Source organism: Ranitomeya variabilis, chromosome 3 (assembly GCF_051348905.1).
Source record: "Ranitomeya variabilis isolate aRanVar5 chromosome 3, aRanVar5.hap1, whole genome shotgun sequence".
NCBI classification, from domain to species: Eukaryota; Metazoa; Chordata; class Amphibia; order Anura; family Dendrobatidae; genus Ranitomeya; species Ranitomeya variabilis.
In genome coordinates this window covers 88,025,711-88,045,433 of record NC_135234.1, presented here as the reverse complement: position 1 = coordinate 88,045,433, position 19,723 = coordinate 88,025,711, and the positions used below count along the sequence as shown (strand labels likewise).

The following is a 19,723-nucleotide window of genomic DNA, read 5'->3' as shown; positions in this document are numbered from 1 at the left end:
AAACACATAAAATATATCAGTTCAGAGTAGCACTAACAAAGCAGGAAAATTGGGGAACAATGAACCTGAGTATAGCAATGGCACCAAAAATCAAGTGGCAATGTGCACTGAAGGAATTAGTAATAGAGAACTATCAGGACGTAAATAAATATACATGAAGCACCATAGAGATCCATGGGGAAGTCAACCTTGCATTTATGCTCCAATTGTCGTATAAAGGATACCGTGCTCTAGCGAGACGGAGCTTCAATGCAAAAGATTACTGCAAAAGGTGTTATAGTGCATGTTGTACAAATAAGCAGTGAATAAATAATCAAGTGCATGTGCCGGGCAAAAACTCACATGTAATGGAGAAGTGGACCCCAGCCTGCCGCCCCTACGCGCGTTTCGTCATGTCTTTGTCAGGAGGCGCCTCCTGACGAAGACCATGAGTCTTGTAATGTGCTCTTTCTATTCATTATTTTTCATGCAATTTGGATACCAACTTTTATTTGCGTTATCCTTTATGCATATATTGCCATGGTTGCATGCCCACTTGCTGACCGATTCGGTTATTACCACTTTTCTGGTGCTCTCTCTATGTACTTATATCTATATTCCTGATCAGGACTGTTGAAATTGCATCTTTATGGTCTAAGTACTAAGTACATGATATTATATTTATTCTTACAATATACTGTGGAATATAATATCATATGGTTTCGGACTTGACTATTATTATCTATATTACTCAAAAACACATTAGTTTCTCTCTGGTAATATTGATATGTTATTGACTGCAAATATTTCAACTTATAGGGATCTTACAACATGTTACATACATTATTGTTGCATTTCATTGTTGGACAGTGGTTTATACAGATCTGTGGGGTTTTCATGGATTTAATTTTTTTGCCTTCCTCTGGATCAACATGTTAGGTTAGGCTATGGGTTGAACTAGATGGACTTAAAGTCTTCCTTCAACCTTAAAAACTACGGTATGTTACTATGTAATTGTTTTTAATCATGGAGTTATATGGTGTTTAATCAAACTTATTGCTCTGTAACTCTGGTGTGCACCTTCTTCTGTATGGCTTTTTTTCCTTTCTCTGATCATACATAAATATCTGAGACAGCATAAACCCTGCTTTTACACAAGAGTAATCCTGATCAATGAATCTGTACAACAGAGGGGGTCGTACCTGACCTACCAAAGCTTCAGTAGCGTCTCTAAGATGTTGGTGTAATGCCTCGTCTAGTTCCCGACTGTGCTGCTCTGATAGCAGAGTACTCAGCGTCTTCAAATACAGATTATGGTAGTGCCGCTCATCCTGCAGGCAACACAATTGGAAGAGGACAAGACTAAAAATGAGCATAGAGTACAAAATTATATAGACATATATTAAAAAGGGTAAAGAAAACTACATTCCAAACCAGTTCCGTTGTGTACATTGATAGTGATTTGCATCCATGCAGCTTGACATATTAGCTAAAAGTGAAGCATTGCTCACTACATAGCTGTTATTGCTTCTGGCAGGTTCGCTTTTAGAGAAATACCATTTATCTGTAAATACATTATGTAACTTTCAACGCAGCTATTTTAGGCTCTGTTCACACTAAAGAAAGCCATCATGCTGAGAAAGATATTTTGCAACACATCCAAAATGACAAGTTCATGATCTCTGTATAACCCCGGCACCCACCTCCAATTTCCAGCATTCTGTGTACACTGTACATGGGCAGAAAGCTGACCATCAGTGGTGAGGATGGGGATATACACAGCTCTGCAATAAGAGAACTGCTAGATCTGCAGCAGATAAAGGAAGGATTTTATCAAAAGGACATCAAGCAGCCCAGTAAAATGATACATCGCTGGAATCAGGATCTCTGCACCTATATTATGCTGCTCTCAAATGTGGCAGTAAGAAACTGGTGACAGATTCCCTTTAATAGGGTCTGTCGGGATTTCAGCACTTTTTGATGACAAGATAGTATTGTCAAAAATACCACAGTGGCTCATGTTACCCCTGACAGAAGCTCTCCATGCAAATTCATAATTTCACTAGAAATTCATATTTCTAGTGAAAACTTACTGTCTAAAATGATCAGAAATGTATTAGAACACTGCATGCAAAGCTAGTGATGTGACGGAGTTGGTGGTCACTTTCCAGCAGTCTCATTTCCCCCATGGGCAGATAGTCGGCTCCTTACCATACTGGTGTAAGTGACACAGGTCTGCGTGGAACATTCCCTCTGCTCAGACGGTTTAGACGAAACTTGAGTTTGTTGCCAGCCTTGAAGTTGTCGTGAAAGCACTTCAACTACTATCAATGTGCCTTCCAAACGCTCCATCAGCTCATCCCGAGATGCATTACATAAGGCCTCCCTGGAGAAACTGGAAGATGAAGTAAGAGATATGTTACAGCTCTGTGTCTACCATATTGCTCTCCTGAGCATGGAAGTCAGAATTCTTATATTTAAAAACAACTAACAACTTTTTTAAAGGGGATTCTGATTCTTTTTTTTTTTTTGTTATTCTTACATACTACAAGTCCTTGGATTAAAAAAATAAATAAATAAATTCAGACCGTGCGGTGAACTTAGCGGCATTGTGCTGTCTTCATCCACATCACCACCGAGTTCAGCAAAGATCATAATATCACTGCTGCATCCATATCGACAAAGACAGAGGATGGTGGCAAAGAGCTGGGGCTGAGGCGGCAGGGGGCTGCTACCACTGTCTTCAGTTTTATAGAGGGCAAACAAAAAAAATTATAGGGAGAAGTGTACCTGTGAGTTCAGGTGAGTTTTCAGAATAAGACTATGTGTGAACATGAGGTATAACACTATTTCTGACAATATATGACTGGCATCCTGCATATTTAACCAGTTTTCTACACTGCATGCTCCATCTATAATTTTCAAGTGTCTCTGCGGTAGAAGGTGGTGAAAATATTGCTACCTGGTCTCCCATGCCTTGCACACAAACACACGCAGGATTCCTGCTCACCTTTTTTTATGTAGCAGACAAATGTGGCTTTTGTATGAAGGACATTTTACAGCACTACTGAGCTGTGTAACTGTGAATCCAGCACCGACATTAGATAAACACTTACTAAAAAGCTACAGCATGATCTTTTTATGAAAGTCTGTGCCCCATCCATCCTCTCCCGCCTCCATACACTTTAATAGACAGCTGTAATATGACAACCCTGTTTTGACAAATTTTAGTTATTTTTCAGAGTGAATTAGTTCAGAAGGTAGGGAATAAGGCAAGAGATAGCTCATAAGAAGCAGATTTCTTTGATAAATTAAAACGTTTCTTACAATTGATCGTAATATTGATTTATGCAGTTTCTTAAAATAACAGTGACTACAAAAAGCACAAAAATCTTACTTCCATAGGACTGAATCCGTCTCAGAGGAATTGTCCTTTGCACTTTTATTCCTCTCCAGCATGAAGTCCCCGGAAGTGTTCACACTTTTGTTCAGAAGCATTATAGGTGTAGTCCAGGTCACTCCCTCAGTGGTCGATAGTGGAGTCATAGCAGTCCCAGCATCATGAGGGGACGCAAACATCCTTTGATTAAGATTCTTTACCATTCCTTTGCCAAATAAAGGGATGTCACAAAATTTCAAAGGATTGGGTATTATTGGAGTGGGACAGCTGTCAGATAATGGAGTACATAGCGCTACATTTCCTTGATCAGGATTAGGGTCCAACTGATGCACCTGATCCATACCATAAATTGGAGAAAAACATTTAGCTTGCGTTAATAAACTGGAATCTCTTTCAGTCGACACAAGATCTGTGGTAGCCCCATCAACAGGTGTACAACATTTGTCGTCTCTTGTCTCTGCTGTGTAAAGATCTGCTTTATTTAAAGACAGGTCAAAATCCTGAAATTCCACTTCTGTAAAAAGAGAGCCCTCTATCAGTAAAGTATCAGAAAGAGACCTCTCAGAATGATCGCAGACTAGAGGGTCAAGTATCACTGGAGGAAATGAAGGTAACATTTCCACTGCTGGACAACCCTCACCACGGCCTTCATCATCAGCTGGCTCATTTTGTGAGCAATCTTCATCACCTTTTATAGATAAGTTCCAATTTTCAATAAACTCCATTACTTCTGATAGCACATCTGTTAATGTACAAGAGACCTCCTCTGGTGCGGCATCAAGACAAGGATCTATAACATAGGTGTCATTTGTGGATGTAAGAACATTTGGCTCAGACGTGACCTCAACTCCATCAATCTGATCTGTGGCCGGCAGATCTTCTAACTGACTGTCACTTACCATGGAAGAAGATAAGTCCGGTTTACCGGTGTGCAAAGAGTTAGAGGTTAAAATATTTGCCGCAACACTTTCTTCATTTCTCGAGCCAAGATTTTCTACTAATATATCATCATGTTCTGTAATATGTTTAAGAGGCATTTGAGGTGTTAGGATCCCTTGTGCATCATGGCTTTCTGGGCCATGCAACGTGAGGGTTACTGTTTGGCATGAATTATCTTCCAGTGCAGGATTTGTCTGTAATTTTGAAGGTACATTAGTTGTAGTGGCGGAAGGTATAACCAAATTGTCACACTTCATGTAAGAGTTATGAGCAACTGCATCTACGGACTGTCTACGATTTTCTTCATTGTCCCCAAATGCTGTCGGGCCGTCCAATGAATCATTAGGCTGCACTAATACAATGTCACACGACTGATCTAAGTGATGAGAGTTTTCAGAACCTGTGGGCAAAGAAGGCGAGTCTCCTATTGATAGCGCAATCTTCGAGAGCTCAGCTTCTGAACTGTGTGTCAAACTATCATTGTGACAAGGGTCAATCCAAACACTGACCGATGCGCCAATGCTGACTCTCGTAGACTCCTAAAGAAAAAGAGAATAGTTACAAATATGCAAGTACCAGAACTAAAATTATAAAATAGTTCCGTAGAATATCTTATCAAAATAAAATACAGAAGGTTCAGCTAAGTCCCAAGTCATGTATTTTAGGACTGATGAGTTATGTTGGAGGTACCTCTCTTGTACTTTTGGCTATAGCTAAAGTGATGTATCATACAAGGAAAACCATTGCCAAACATTGGCTGGATAGAGGTCCCCTCTTGATTGAAGCAGTTATTGTGTGCCTAAATAATATAATCCTAATGCAGAAAAAGGTGTATAGTAAAAGGGGAGCAATTGGCAAATTTCAAAAACAATGGGGAAATTGGATAAGATGCAATGCAGAAGTCAGAAGCACTAGTGTCGGATGCAATATTTAATATGTTAATGTTGGGTTACTAAGGGTAATTAGGGATATGTCTACACCTGGATAATGTATTATAGTTCGGATTTATCTATGAAAAGCTCTCCATGAACCGAAGGCGGGGGAATGGTCCTTTGGGGTGGGATGGATCTGTTCAATTTAATTAACAGTGGTTATGCAAAACAATGTTGCTTTTGTGATTAAGGAATATATTACTAATATCACTTTTGCACTGTTGTGAACTTTGTATTGTTAATTGTTTTAATAGGTTTTCTTGATAAAGAAAGAAAATAAACACTACAGATCAGCATGAACAAAGAAGTCAACTCTCTGATGAGAATATCTGCCTAAGGAGCACTTTTCTCAGTTTAATCTATTGTCACATATAGGGTGGTCTTAAGTTTGCTGACTGGGTCATCCTAGATTTTAAATTGATTTCAGACCATCAGTGTATCATCGGTTCCCCCACATCTGCTCCAATCAGGTAACTATCGGTGTGATTTCAGCTCATACCGCAGCTTATTCAAATGGATGAGCTGCTAATATGTACAAGCCTATTCCTCAAAGGGCAACCCGTCCTTCTGCTGTAATAGAGAGAGTCTGAAGATTGACTCCCGATTACTAGGGTACCATGATGCTGTACAGTGCCTTGCGAAAGTATTCGGCTCCCTGGAACTTTTCAACCTTTTCCCACATATCATGCGTCATACATAAAGATACCAAATGTAAATTTTTGGTGAAGAATCAACAACAAGTGGAACACAATTGTGAAGTTGAACGAAATGTATTGGTTATTTTAAATGTTTGTGGAAATTAAAAAACTGAAAAGTGGGGCATGCAATATTATTCGGTCCCTTTAACTTAATACTTTGTTGCGCCACCTTTTGCTGCGATTACAGCTGCAAGTCACTTGGGGTATGTCTCTATCAGTTTTGTACATCGGGAACATGAAATTCTTGCCCATTCTTCCTTGGCAAACAGCTCAAGCTCAGTGAGGTTTGATGGAGATCGTTTGTGAACAGCAGTTTTCAGCTCTTTCCACAGATTCTCGATTGGATTGAGGTCTGGACTCTGACTTGACCATTCTAACACCTGGATACGTTTATTTGTGAACCATTCCATTGTAGATTTTGCTTTATGTTTGGGATCATTGTCTTGTTGGAAGACAAATCTCCGTCCCAGTCTCAGGCCTTTTGCAGACTCCAACAGGTTTTCTTCAAGAATGGTCCTGTATTTGGCTCCATCCATCTTCTCATCAATTTTAACCATCTTCCCTGTCCATGCTGAAGAAAAGCAGGCCCAAACCATGATGCTGCCACCACCATGTTTGACAGTGGGGATGGTATGTTCAGGGTGATGAGCTGTGTTGCCTTTCTGACAAACATATCGTTTGGCATTGTTGCCAAAAAGTTTGATTTTGGTTTCATCTGACCAGAGCACCTTCTTCCACATGTTTGGTGTGTCTCCCAGGTGGGTTGTTGCAAACTTTTTATGGATATAAAACTTTTTATGGATATAAAAACTGACAGCAAAGGTAACGGTGACCACTCTCTGCTCATTCTTCTCGACCTTTCTGCAGCTTTCGACACTGTTGACCACCCTCTCCTACTCTCTAGGCTTCAGTCACTAGGCATTAAGGACACTGCTCTCTCCTGGTTCTCTTCCTATCTTTCTGACCGCTCCTTCAGTGTTCTGTTCTCTGGCTCCACTTCATCTCCTCTTCCTCTCATTGTCGGGGTACCTCAGGGCTCAGTCCTTGGCCCCCTTCTCTTCTCCCTCTACACAGCCCCAACTGGACAGACCATCAGCAGATGTGGCTTTCAGTACCATCTTTATGCTGATTACACACAACTATACACGTCATCCCCTGACCTTACCCCCGCTGTACTACAGAACGCCAGTGACTGTCTGTCCGCAGTCTCCAACACCATGTCCCCTCTCTATCTGAAACTCAACCTCTCCAAAACTGAACTTCTTCTGCTCCCGCCATCTACTAACCTCCCTAAATCTGACATCTCCCTCTCCGTGGGTGGCACCATAACAACACCCCGGCAGCAGGCGCGCTGTCTGGGTGTTATGTTTGACTCCGATCTTTCCTTCACATCCCATATACAATCTCTTGCCCGCTCGTGCCGCTTACACCTAAAGAACATCTCTAGAATCCACCCTTTTCTCACCATGGAAACAACAAAAACCCTCACTGTCACCCTGATCCACTTCCGCCTGGACTACTGCAACGCTCTATAAATTGGCCTCCCCCTCACTCGACTTTCCCCTCTTCAGTCCATCCTTAATGCAGCAGCCAGGGTCATCCATCTGGCTAATCGTTACTCGGACGTGTCCGCTCTTCGCCAGTCGTTACAGTGGCTGCCCATTCATTACAGGATACAATTCAAAGTACTTGTTCTCTCCCACAAAGCTCTCCACAGTGCGGCACCCCCTTACATCTCCTCCCTCATTTCTGTCTATCGGCCTAACCGACCACTGCGCTCTGCAAATGACTTTCAACTAACCTCTGCACTAATCCGTACCTCCCACTCCCGACTCCAAGACTTCTCCCATGCTGCACGAATCCTCTGGAATGCTCTACCCCAAGATATTAGGACCATCCACAATTTGCATAGTTTTAGGAGCTCACTCAAAACACATTTGTTTAGAGCGGCCTACCACGTTCACTAATCAAAGTCATTTTATGTTTGTGTGTGTGTAACCCATTCACCATCTCCATCTATCCCCCACCTACCCCCCACTCCCTGAAGATGGCTGGACCATCATTGTAAATACATCATTGTAACTACACATCTGTACTTTGTATCTCCCCCACCTCATTGTAGATTGTAAGCTCTCACGAGCAGGGGCGGCTTATTTCGCTTTAATTATTGTATTGTTAACGGTGTTACTTATGACTGTTGTGTTTGAAACTGTTAAACTGTAAAGCACTGCGGAAGATGTTGGCGCTATATAAATAAAGATTATTATTATTATTATGGATATCTTTGAGAAATGGCTTTCTTCTTGCCACTCTTCCATAAAGGCCAGATTTGTGCAGTGTACAACGGATTGTTGTCCTATGGACAGACTGTCCCACCTCAGCTGTAGATCTCTGCAGTTCATCCAGAGTGATGATGGGCCTCTTGGCTGCATCTCTGATAAGTCTTCTCCTTGTTTGAGATGAAAGTTTAGAGGGACGGCCGGGTCTTGGTAGATTTGCAGTGGTATGATACTCCTTCCATTTCAATATGATCGATTGCACAGTGCTCCTTGGGATGTTTAAAGTTTTGAGACTATCACAGAGCAGGTGCAATTACAGGAGACTTGATTACACACAGGTGGATTATACTTATCATCATTAGGCATTTAGGACAACATTGCATCATTCAGAGATCCACAATGAACTTCTGGAGTGAGTTTGCTGCACTGAAAGTAAAGGGGCAGAATAATATTGCACGCCCCACTTTTCAGTTTTTGAATTTCCACAAAAATGTAAAATAACCAATAAATTTCGTTCAACTTCACAATTGGGTTCCACTTGTTGTTGATTCTTTACCAAAAATTAACATTTGGTATCTTTATGTTTGAAGCATGATATGTGGGAAAAGGTTGAAAAGTTCCAGGGGGCCGAATACTTTCGCAAGGCACTGTATGTGACGGGCCTTGAAAAAACAGCAGGAAATCTGAATTTCCTCCTCTTTCTATAAATGTGGGAAGAAAAAGAAAAAAAAAACAGCATTTTTTTGCCTATGATATTACCTTATATTTCAGCCAAGCCAATAGAATAGGATAAATGCACTGTAATACATACATTTCTGATGGACAATCAACAGTCCATTCAGCATACATGGTTTCTAAATTATAAAGCATTTAACAAAAGCTGCATTTAAATTCCTACCTTGCTTATAAGAGCTGAATGACTGGATGGTTTGGACAGAGAAGATCTCCTTTTAACCTCAGTATTTGGATCAAGCCCAGCAAGATGCTGGCCAGTGAGAACCTTCAAGGATGTTCCTTCAACAACTTTATGGTGTACCTTATGGCCAAGAGAGAAAAAACACATTTCACAGTGAGGATAAAAATCACCTTACTGGATCAGCAGCCTAAGAATAGTCTGACATGTGATAATGATGATGAAGAGGAAGACGATGATACGGCAGAAAGTCGTCCTGTTACCGCTCGGCAGAATTAATGAAGCCACTGGTAAACAGCCAAGGATTTACTCAATTTTTAGAAAGCGGCTCAAGATGATTATTCTACACCTGCTTCTATTGAAAATTGCTTTGTAGAGCCACGTGTACAAACCACGTTATTTCTTTACAGCACCAAGTCTTCTTGGCCAGCATACCTTTCCTATTACCGCATTAGCTGCCTGAAGTCTGATGTAAATCTGCATATAACATATAAGAAGCCTTCCACTTACAGTCTGCACGGCTGGAATCTGGTTTTCATCACTAATAGGGTTGTCCGAGGACCACATGTTGCATTTGTTTCAATGTCTAAAAGTAAAATTAGATTTAAAAAATCTATTTATTTTAAGACTTATTACAGGCATTTCAATAAAATAATGGACACCTTTAGCCTTACAAGTGAGAGCTACACGATACCTAAAGGATAAGACTGATGAGCAGAATTTGCTAGGCGTAAAAAAATAATAATATGATTTTAACCCTTTTGTACACACTGACATATCTACACTAGCATCAGGGTGCAGGTGTACGGAGCCGGCTGAGGAGCTTAGCCCTTTCCATATAGAGTTTGCTATGCAACTTACAGCAGCAACCTATCCAGGCTCCAATCACTGCTATTTGCCATATATAATATGTCACAAAAGTGAGTACACCCCTCACATTTTTGTCAATATTTCATTATATCTTTTCATGGGACAACACTGAAGATCTGATGGATACAATGTAAAGTAGTCAGTGTACAGCTTATATAACTGTGTAAATTGGGTGTGACTTCTAAATAACTCATCACACAGCCACTAATGTCTAAACTGCTGGCAAGAAAAGAGAATACACCCCTAAGTGAAAATGGCCAAATTGTGCCCAATTAGCCATTCATTTTCCTGCCTGGTGTCATGTGACTCATTAGTGTTACACGGTCTCAGATGTGAATAATACAAGTGTGTTAAATTTGGTGTTACCACTCTAAAGGTACCTTCACACTAAGCGACGCTGCAGCGATACAGACAACGATGCCGATCGCTGCAGCGTCGCTGTTTAGTCGTTGTGTGGTCGCTGGAGAGCTGTCACACAGACAGCTCTCCAGCGACCAACGATGCCGAAGTCCCCGGGTAACCAGGGTAAACATCGGGTTACTAAGCGCAGGGCCGCGCTTAGTAACCCGATGTTTACCCTGGTTACCAGTGTAAATTAAAAAAAAAAAAAAACACATACTCACATTCCGGTGCCCGGCGTCCGCTTCCCTGCACTCCTCCTGCATCCTGTGTCAGCGCCGAACATCTCCGGCATCTCCCACAGAGCAGAGCGGTGACGTCACCACTCTGCTTTACGGCCGGCACTTACACAGGATGCAGGAGGAGTGCAGGGAAGCGGACGCCGGGCACCGGAATGTGAGTATGTGTTTTTTTTTTTTTTTAATTTACACTGGTAACCAGGGTAAACATCGGGTTACTAAGCGCGGCCCTGCGCTTAGTAACCCGATGTTTACCCTGGTTACCAGTGAAGAAATCGCTGGATCGGTGTCACACACACCGATTCAGCGACGAAATAAAGTTCTGGACTTTCAGCAACGACCAGCGATCTCACAGCGGGATCCTGATCGCTGCTGCGTGTCAAACACAACGATATCGCTAGCCAGGACGCTGCAACGTCACGGATCGCTAGCGATATCGTTGTAAAGTCGCTTAGTGTGAAGGTACCTTTAGGCTATGTGCACACTTTGCGGATTTTGCTGCGGATCCGCAGCGGATTTGACCGCTGCGGATCCGCAGCAGTTTCCCATGAGTTTACAGTACAATGTAAACCTATGGAAAACAAAAAACGCTGTGCACATGCTGCGGAAAAAAACGCGCGGAAACGCAGCGGATTACATTCCGCAGCACGTCACTTTTTTTCTGCGGATTCTCACCTGCTCCAATAGGAAAATGCAGATGAAAAACCGCAGAAGAATCTGCAGTAAAAACTGCAATAAATCCGCAGTAAAAACAGCGCCGGGTTTTCACTGCGGATTTTGGAATTCCGCTGCGGAAAAATCCGCAGTGGAATCCGCAAAGTGTGCACATAGCCTGACATTCTCTCATACTGATCACTGGAAGTTGAACATGGCAAAGAATTCTCTGAGGATCTGAAAAAAAGAATTGCTCTACATAAAGATGGCCTAGGCTATAAGAAGATTGCCAGTGCAGCGCCCCAGAGTCCTGGTCGTTGCAGTACTGTTGCTCCGCCGCTAAGGGGGGCTATGGTACGTCTGATGACACTGAAGGAGTTCTTCTGACCAGGTATCACAGACACCAATACACTTCACAGTCTGGCCTCCAGGGGGAGCTAAGGGCACTATGCATTAGGCCACTCCTCACAGTCTGGTAAAACTGGGGGTTGGATAGGAAGTTAGACAGAAGCTGACTGGGTTGGAACCAGGCAACACCTTGTGGCAGAGGGTGTTGTAGGGGAAGATTCAGAGGGGTCCCTGTCAGGGGTGGGATCCTGACAGAGGCCTAGCGAACAGAGAGAACGTTATGGGACCGCGCCTGCACTTCATCGCGGCGGTACCCTAAGAAAGGACAAGAAGCGAGGTTTATTGTGCTGAGTGAGAAACGAGATCAACGCAACAAGGAGAATTACCAGTGGGAGTCGTGCTGTAAGAACGAGGCAACATCCTACTGAGGCGCGTAGCCGGTGGCCGGAACGCCGAGGAAGTATAGAGCTCCAGGCCAAACTTCAAACCTACGGCAGGACAGTCAGCTATAGGCGGGCTGTCTCACACCAATCACCTATGAAGACATGGGGGGCACACTAGGAGAAGGGCGACACTAGGGTCCAGGAAGAGCTCCGAGCCTACTCGTCATACGGGTGCGTCCTAGCCATATCATCTGGGGGACGAAGAAGAACATCAGAATCTAGTTGTGAGGGAACACGAGAAACAGACACAACAGTTGTGGGGACTACCCCGTAAGCACAGCAGGGGAGGACCACAACACACAAGCGCTAGAAGGTAGGCACAGATTTCCACCTGCAAAGGGAGCTCTGGAGGTGCCATCGGACCGGCCGGACTTGCGCAGCCTGGTTAACCGTATTCCGGACTGAGGACCCTGAAGCCTTCAGTAAAGAGACTGCAACCTGGTGTCCTCGTTATTTACTGTGCCCGGCACTGCACCGCACTACCCCCACCATCCACACCCTATTATTTGGGCGCCCCTCAGCAGGGTCACGGACCGGGCCTAGCCACCGTGACAACCCCAGAACAGAGACTCAGAGGCCCGGTACCGGGTACCCCTCGGCCCTGCGGCAGTGGGGGCGCTGCACCAACACCCTGAACCTGAGCTGCAGCACAGTGGCCAAAACCATACAGCTGTGTAACAAGACAGGTTCCACTCAGAACTGGTCTCGCCATGGTTGACCAAAGAAGCTGAGTGTGTGTGCTCAGTGTCATATCCAGAGGCTGTGATTTTACATCAGACGTGTGAGTGCTGCCAACATTGCTATGGGGGGGATGTCAGCCTGTCGGTGCTCAGACCATACGCCACACACTGCATCAAATTGGTCTAATTGGCTGTCGTCACAGAAGGAAGCCTCTTCTAATGATGATGCACAAGAAAACCCTGTGCTGATGACAAGCAGACTAAGGCCATGGATTACGGGAACTATGTCCTGTGGTCTGATGAGACCAAGGTAAATTTATTTGGTTCAGATGGTGTCAAGCGTGTGTGGCGGCAACCAGGTGAGGAGTACAGAGACAAGTGTGTCCTGCCTACAATCAAGCATGGTGGTGGAGTGTCATGGTTTGCAGCTGCATGAGTGCCTCCGGATGTGGGGAGCTACAGTTCATTGAGGGAACCATGAGTGTCAAAATATACTGGGACATGCTGAAGCAGAGCATGATCCCCTCCCTCCAGAAACAGGGTCGCAGGGCAGTATTCCAACATGATATCGACCCCAAACAAACCTCCAAGATGACCACTGCCTTGCTAAAGAAACTGAGGGTAAATGTGCTGGACTGGACAAAGATGTCTCCAGGCCTAAACCACAAGGTCTCCAACATCCACAAGCTTCGTGAGGTCGTCATGGAGGATTCCAGCAGCAACCTGTGAAGCTCTAGTGAACTCCGTACCCAAGACAGTTAATGATCCTGTCCACTACTTTTACATTTTCCTTAGGATAGGTCATCAAAGTCTGATCGGCCAAGGTCCCACCAATCAGCTGTTATATGTGGCCGTCGGCCGGAAATATTTTCTTGAGGAGCTGGCCATCTACTCATCTACTTGTAGTGGCTGGGGCTTGTTACTGCACATTTGCCTCCTATTGATTTGTATAGGAGGCGGATGTTTATTACCCTGCGGAGGCCACTACAAGTAAACGGCCAGCTCCGCAAGTACGTACTTTCAGCCACCACCACTGATAACAGCTGGTCAGCGGGGGTTGCTGGACCCCGGGTGATCAAACATTAACCCCTCTCTGACATTAGACGTACTATCCTGTCGAGGTGGTATGGGCCCGTATGACCACCGACGGGATAGTACGTCTAACGCGATCAGCCGCGCTCACGGGGGGAACACGGCCCATCGCGGCCGGGTGTCAGCTGACTATCACAGCTGACATCTGGCACTATATGCCAGGAGTGGTCACGGACCGCTCCTGGCACATTAACTCCCAGAACACTGCGATCAAACATGATCGCAGCGTTCCGGCGGCATAGGGAAGCATCGTGCAGGGAGGGGGCTCCCTACGTGCTTCCCTGAGACCCTCGGAGCAATGCGATGTGATCGCGTTGCTCGGAGGGTCTCCTCCGTCCTCCTCCCTGCAGGCTCTGGATCCAAAATGGCCGTGGGGCTCCTTCTGGGTCCTGCAGGGAGGTGGCATGCAAGCGCCTGCTCAGAGCAGGCGCCAGCAAGCCTCCTGCAGTGCCTGTCAGATCGCTGATCAGTGTCGGATCAACGATCTGACAATATATAGTGATGTCCTCCCCTGGGACAAAGTAAAAAATAAATAAATTTACATGTGCAAAAAAAAAAAGAAAAAAAATCCTAAATAAATAATAATTAAAAAAATATATTGTTCCAATAAATACATTTCTTTATGTAAATAATAAAAAAACAATAAAAGTACACATACTTAGTATCGCCGCATCCGTAACGACCTGACCTATGAGGCCGGGATCACACACAGCAATACATGGAGCCGCACGCTCCGCTCCGGAGTGCCGGTGCCAGAGCTAGTTTTTAACCTGCGAGACTCGGCCGTATCTCGCTGTAGTGTGACTCCGGCCTAAAACTGTCCCACTAGTTAATCCCTTCAGTGAACACCGTAAAAAAAAAAAACTAGGCAAAAAAAAAAAAAATGCTTTATCATCATACCGCCGAACAAAAAGTGGAGTAACACGCAATCAAAAAGACGGATATAAATAAACATTGCACCACCGAAAATGTCATCTTGTCCCGAAAAAAACGAGCTGCCATACAACGTCACCAGCGAAAAAATAAAAAAAAGTTATAGCCCTCAAAATAAAGCGGTGCAAAAATAATTATTTTTTCTATAAAATAGTTTTTATTGTATAAAAGCGCCAAAACATAAACAAATTATATAAATGAGGTATCGCTGTAATCGTACTGACCCGAAGAATAAAACTGCTTTATTAATTTTACCAAACGCAGAACGGTATAAATGCCCCCCCAAAGAAATTCACAAATTGCAGGTTTTTGTTCTTTCTGCCTAACAAAAATTGGAATAAAAAGCGATCAAAAAATGTCATGTGCCCGAAAATGATACCAATAAAAACGTCAACTCGTCCCGCAAAAAACAAGATTCCACATGACTCCGTGGACCAAACTATGGAAAAATAACAGCTCTCAGAATGTGGTAACGCAAAAAATATTTCTTGCAATAAAAAGCGTCTTTTAGTGTGTGACGGCTGCCAATCATAAAAACCCGCTATAAATAGTAAATCAGACCCCCCTTTATCACCACCTTAGTTAGGAAAAAAAATAATAAAATTAAAACATTTATTTATTTCCATTTTCCATTAGGGTTAGGGTTGGGGCTAAAGTTAGGGTTGGTGTTGTGAATTTGGATTCTGGGCTCCCCCGGTGGCTACTGGTGGAATTGAACTGGTGTCTTCATCTTCTCTGTTCACCTGTTCCCATCAAGATGTGGGAGTCGCTATATAGCCTTGCTGCTCTGTTAGTTGCTTGCCGGTCAACAATGTTATCAGAAGCCTCTCTGTGCTTGTTCCTGCTCCTAGACAACTACTAGATAAGTTGGACTCTTGTCCATGTTTGTTTTTGCATTTTTGTTCCAGTGCACAGCTGTAGTTTCGTTACTGTGTCTGGAAAGCTCTTGTGAACAGGAATTGCCACTCTGGTGTTATGAGTTAATGCCAGAGTTTTAAAGTAATTTCTGGATGGTGTTTTGTTAGGGTTTTCAGCTGACCATGAAAGTGTCCTTTCTGTCTTCTGCTATGTAGTAAGTGGACCTCAAATTTGCTAAACCTATTTTCATACTACGTTTGTTATTTCATCTTAATTCACCGCCAATACATGTGGGGGGCCTCTGTCTCCTTTCGGGGTATTTCTCTAGAGGTGAGCTAGGACTTATATCTTCCTCTGCTAGCATTATTTAGTCCTCCGGCTGGTGCTGGGCATCTAGAATCAACGTAGGCATGCTACCCGGCCACTGCTAGTTGTGTGTTAGGTTTAGTTCATGGTCAGCTCAGTTCCCATCTTCCAAGAGCTAGTTCCTATATATGCTGATGCTATGTTCTCTTGCCATTGAGATCATGACAGTTTGACCGGCCCACTAAAGGGTTAAAATCCTTGGCTGAGAAAGGAGAGAAATAAGTAGTCTGCTGAAATTTTTTTTTTTTTTTTTTCTCTCTCCTTCTAATCTTTGAATTCTCTGTGTCCACCTGTTTGTAATGGATCTTCAGAGTGTAACTGCAGGTTTGATTAATCTCGCCACGAAGGTACAAAATTTGCAAGATTTTGTTTGTCATGCACCTGTATCTGAGCCGAGAATTCCTTTGCCGGAATTTTTCTCGGGGAATAGATCTGGGTTTCAGAATTTTCGAAATAATTGCAAATTATTTTTGTCCCTGAAATCTCGCTCTGCCGGAGACCCTGCACAGCAGGTCAGGATTGTGATTTCCTTGCTCCGGGGCGACCCTCAAGACTGGGCTTTTTCATTGACACCAGGGGATCCTGCGTTGCTCAATGTGGATGCGTTTTTTCTGGCCTTGGGGTTGCTTTATGATGAACCTCATTTGGAGATTCAGGCAGAAAAAACTTTGATGTCCCTATCTCAGGGGCAAGATGAAGCGGAAATTTACTGCCAAAGATTCCGTAAATGGTCTGTGCTTACTCAGTGGAATGAGTGCGCCCTGGCGGCGACTTTCAGAGAGGGTCTCTCTGATGCCATTAAGGATGTTATGGTGGGGTTCCCTGTGCCTGCGGGTCTGAATGAGTCCATGACAATGGCTATTCAGATCGATAGGCGTTTGCGGGAGCGCAAACCAGTGCACCATCTGGCGGTGTCCACTGAGAAGTCGCCAGAGAGTATGCAGTGTGATAGAATTCTGTCCCGAAGCGAGCGGCAGAATTTTAGACGGAAAAATGGGTTGTGTTTCTATTGTGGTGATTCTACTCATGTTATATCAGCATGCTCTAAGCGCACTAAAAAGCTTGGTAAATCTGTTTCCATTTGCACCTTACCGTCTAAGTTTATTCTATCTGTGACCCTGATTTGCTCTTTGTCATCTATTACCACGGACGCCTATGTCGACTCTGGCGCCGCCTTGAGTCTTATGGATTGGTCCTTTGCCAAACGCTGTGGGTATGATTTAGAGCCTTTGGAGACTCCTATTCCTCTGAAGGGGATTGACTCCACCCCATTGGCTAATAATAAACCACAATACTGGACACAAGTAACTATGCGTATTAATCCGGATCACCAGGAGATTATTCGCTTTCTGGTGCTGTATAATCTACATGATGATTTGGTGCTAGGATTGCCTTGGCTGCAATCTCACAACCCAGTCCTTGACTGGAGAGCTATGTCTGTGTTGAGCTGGGGATGTAAGGGGGCTCATGGGGATGTACCTGTGGTTTCCATTTCATCATCTATTCCCTCTGAAATTCCTGAGTTCCTGTCTGACTATCGTGACGTCTTTGAAGAATCCAAGCTTGGTTCGTTACCTCCGCACCGAGAGTGCGATTGTGCCATAGATTTAATCCCGGGTAGTAAATACCCAAAGGGTCGTTTATTTAATCTGTCTGTGCCTGAACATGCTGCTATGCGAGAATATATAAAAGAGTCCTTGGAAAAGGGACATATTCGTCCATCGTCATCTCCCTTAGGAGCCGGTTTTTTCTTTGTGTCAAAAAAAGACGGCTCTTTGAGACCATGTATTGATTATCGGCTTTTGAATAAAATCACTGTTAAATATCAATACCCATTGCCGTTGCTGACTGATTTGTTTGCTCGCATAAAGGGGGCCAAATGGTTCTCTAAGATTGACCTTCGTGGGGCGTATAATTTGGTGCGAATCAGGCAGGGGGATGAGTGGAAAACCGCATTTAATACGCCCGAGGGCCACTTTGAGTATTTAGTGATGCCTTTTGGTCTTTCAAATGCTCCGTCAGTTTTCCAGTCCTTTATGCATGATATTTTTCGCGATTATTTGGATAAATTTATGATTGTGTATCTGGATGATATTCTGATTTTTTCGGATGACTGGGACTCTCATGTCCAGCAAGTCAGGAGGGTTTTTCAGGTTTTGCGGTCTAATTCTTTGTGTGTGAAGGGTTCTAAGTGTGTTTTTGGGGTACAGAGGATTTCCTTTTTGGGATATATTTTTTCCCCCTCTTCCATTGAAATGGATCCTGTCAAGGTTCAAGCTATTTGTGATTGGACGCAGCCCTCTTCTCTTAAGAGTCTTCAGAAATTTTTGGGCTTTGCTAACTTTTATCGTCGATTTATTGCTGGTTTTTCGGATATTGCTAAGCCATTGACCGATTTGACTAAGAAGGGTGCTGATGTTGCTGATTGGTCCCCTGATGCTGTGGAGGCCTTTCGGGAGCTCAAGCGCCGTTTTTCCTCTGCCCCTGTGTTGCGTCAGCCTGATGTTGCTCTACCTTTTCAGGTTGAGGTCGACGCTTCTGAGATCGGAGCTGGGGCAGTGTTGTCGCAGAAAAGTTCTGACTGCTCCGTGATGAGGCCTTGTGCCTTCTTTTCCCGTAAGTTTTCGCCTGCTGAGCGGAATTATGATGTTGGGAATCGGGAGCTTTTGGCCATGAAGTGGGCTTTTGAGGAGTGGCGCCATTGGCTTGAGGGGGCCAGACATCAGGTGGTGGTATTGACTGACCACAAAAATTTGATTTATCTTGAGACCGCCAGGCGCCTGAATCCTAGACAGGCGCGCTGGTCATTGTTTTTCTCTCGGTTTAATTTTGTGGTGTCATACATACCGGGTTCTAAGAATGTTAAGGCGGATGCCCTTTCTAGGAGTTTTGAGCCTGACTCGCCTGGTAACTCTGAGCCCACAGGTATCCTTAAGGATGGAGTGGTATTGTCAGCCGTTTCTCCAGACCTGCGGCGGGCCTTGCAGGAGTTTCAGGCGGATAGACCTGATCGTTGCCCACCTGATAAACTGTTTGTTCCTGATGATTGGACCAGTAGAGTCATCTCTGAGGTTCATTCTTCTGCGTTGGCAGGTCATCCTGGCATTTTTGGTACCAGGGATTTGGTGGCAAGGTCCTTCTGGTGGCCTTCCCTGTCACGAGATGTGCGAGGCTTTGTGCAGTCTTGTGACGTTTGTGCTCGGGCCAAGCCTTGTTGTTCTCGGGCTAGTGGATTATTGTTGCCCTTGCCTATTCCTAAGAGGCCTTGGACGCACATCTCGATGGATTTTATTTCAGATCTGCCTGTTTCTCAGAAGATGTCTGTCATCTGGGTGGTGTGTGACCGTTTCTCTAAGATGGTCCATTTGGTTCCTCTGCCCAAGTTGCCTTCTTCTTCCGAGTTGGTTCCTCTGTTTTTTCAAAATGTTGTTCGTTTGCATGGTATTCCTGAGAATATCGTTTCTGACAGAGGGACCCAATTCGTGTCTAGATTTTGGCGGGCATTCTGTGCTAGGATGGGCATAGATTTGTCTTTTTCGTCCGCTTTCCATCCTCAGACGAATGGCCAGACCGAGCGGATTAATCAGACCCTGGAGACATATCTGAGGTGTTTTGTGTCTGCTGATCAGGATGATTGGGTTGCTTTTTTGCCATTGGCGGAGTTCGCTCTCAATAATCGGGCCAGCTCTGCCACTTTGGTG

General features: G+C 44.1%; 1 protein-coding gene across 3 annotated transcripts in view; it reads right to left on the bottom strand.

The window, feature by feature from the left end:
• Positions 1-19,723, bottom strand: part of SPAG5 (sperm associated antigen 5) — a 115,107-nt gene that overhangs the window by 76,876 nt on the left and 18,508 nt on the right. For 2 of the 3 annotated variants that reach the window (XM_077294356.1, XM_077294357.1), the window contains exons 2-6: positions 9,651-9,726; positions 9,126-9,263; positions 3,377-4,857; positions 2,191-2,374; positions 1,182-1,310 (exon numbers count right to left, since the gene is read on the bottom strand). In XM_077294356.1, the coding sequence (XP_077150471.1) occupies positions 1,182-1,310; positions 2,191-2,374; positions 3,377-4,857; positions 9,126-9,263; positions 9,651-9,707 (1,989 nt within the window). In that variant the 5' untranslated portion in view covers positions 9,708-9,726. The remainder of the gene's footprint in view (positions 1-1,181; positions 1,311-2,190; positions 2,375-3,376; positions 4,858-9,125; positions 9,264-9,650; positions 9,727-19,723) is intronic. The other variant, XM_077294358.1, reaches the window with a different exon arrangement.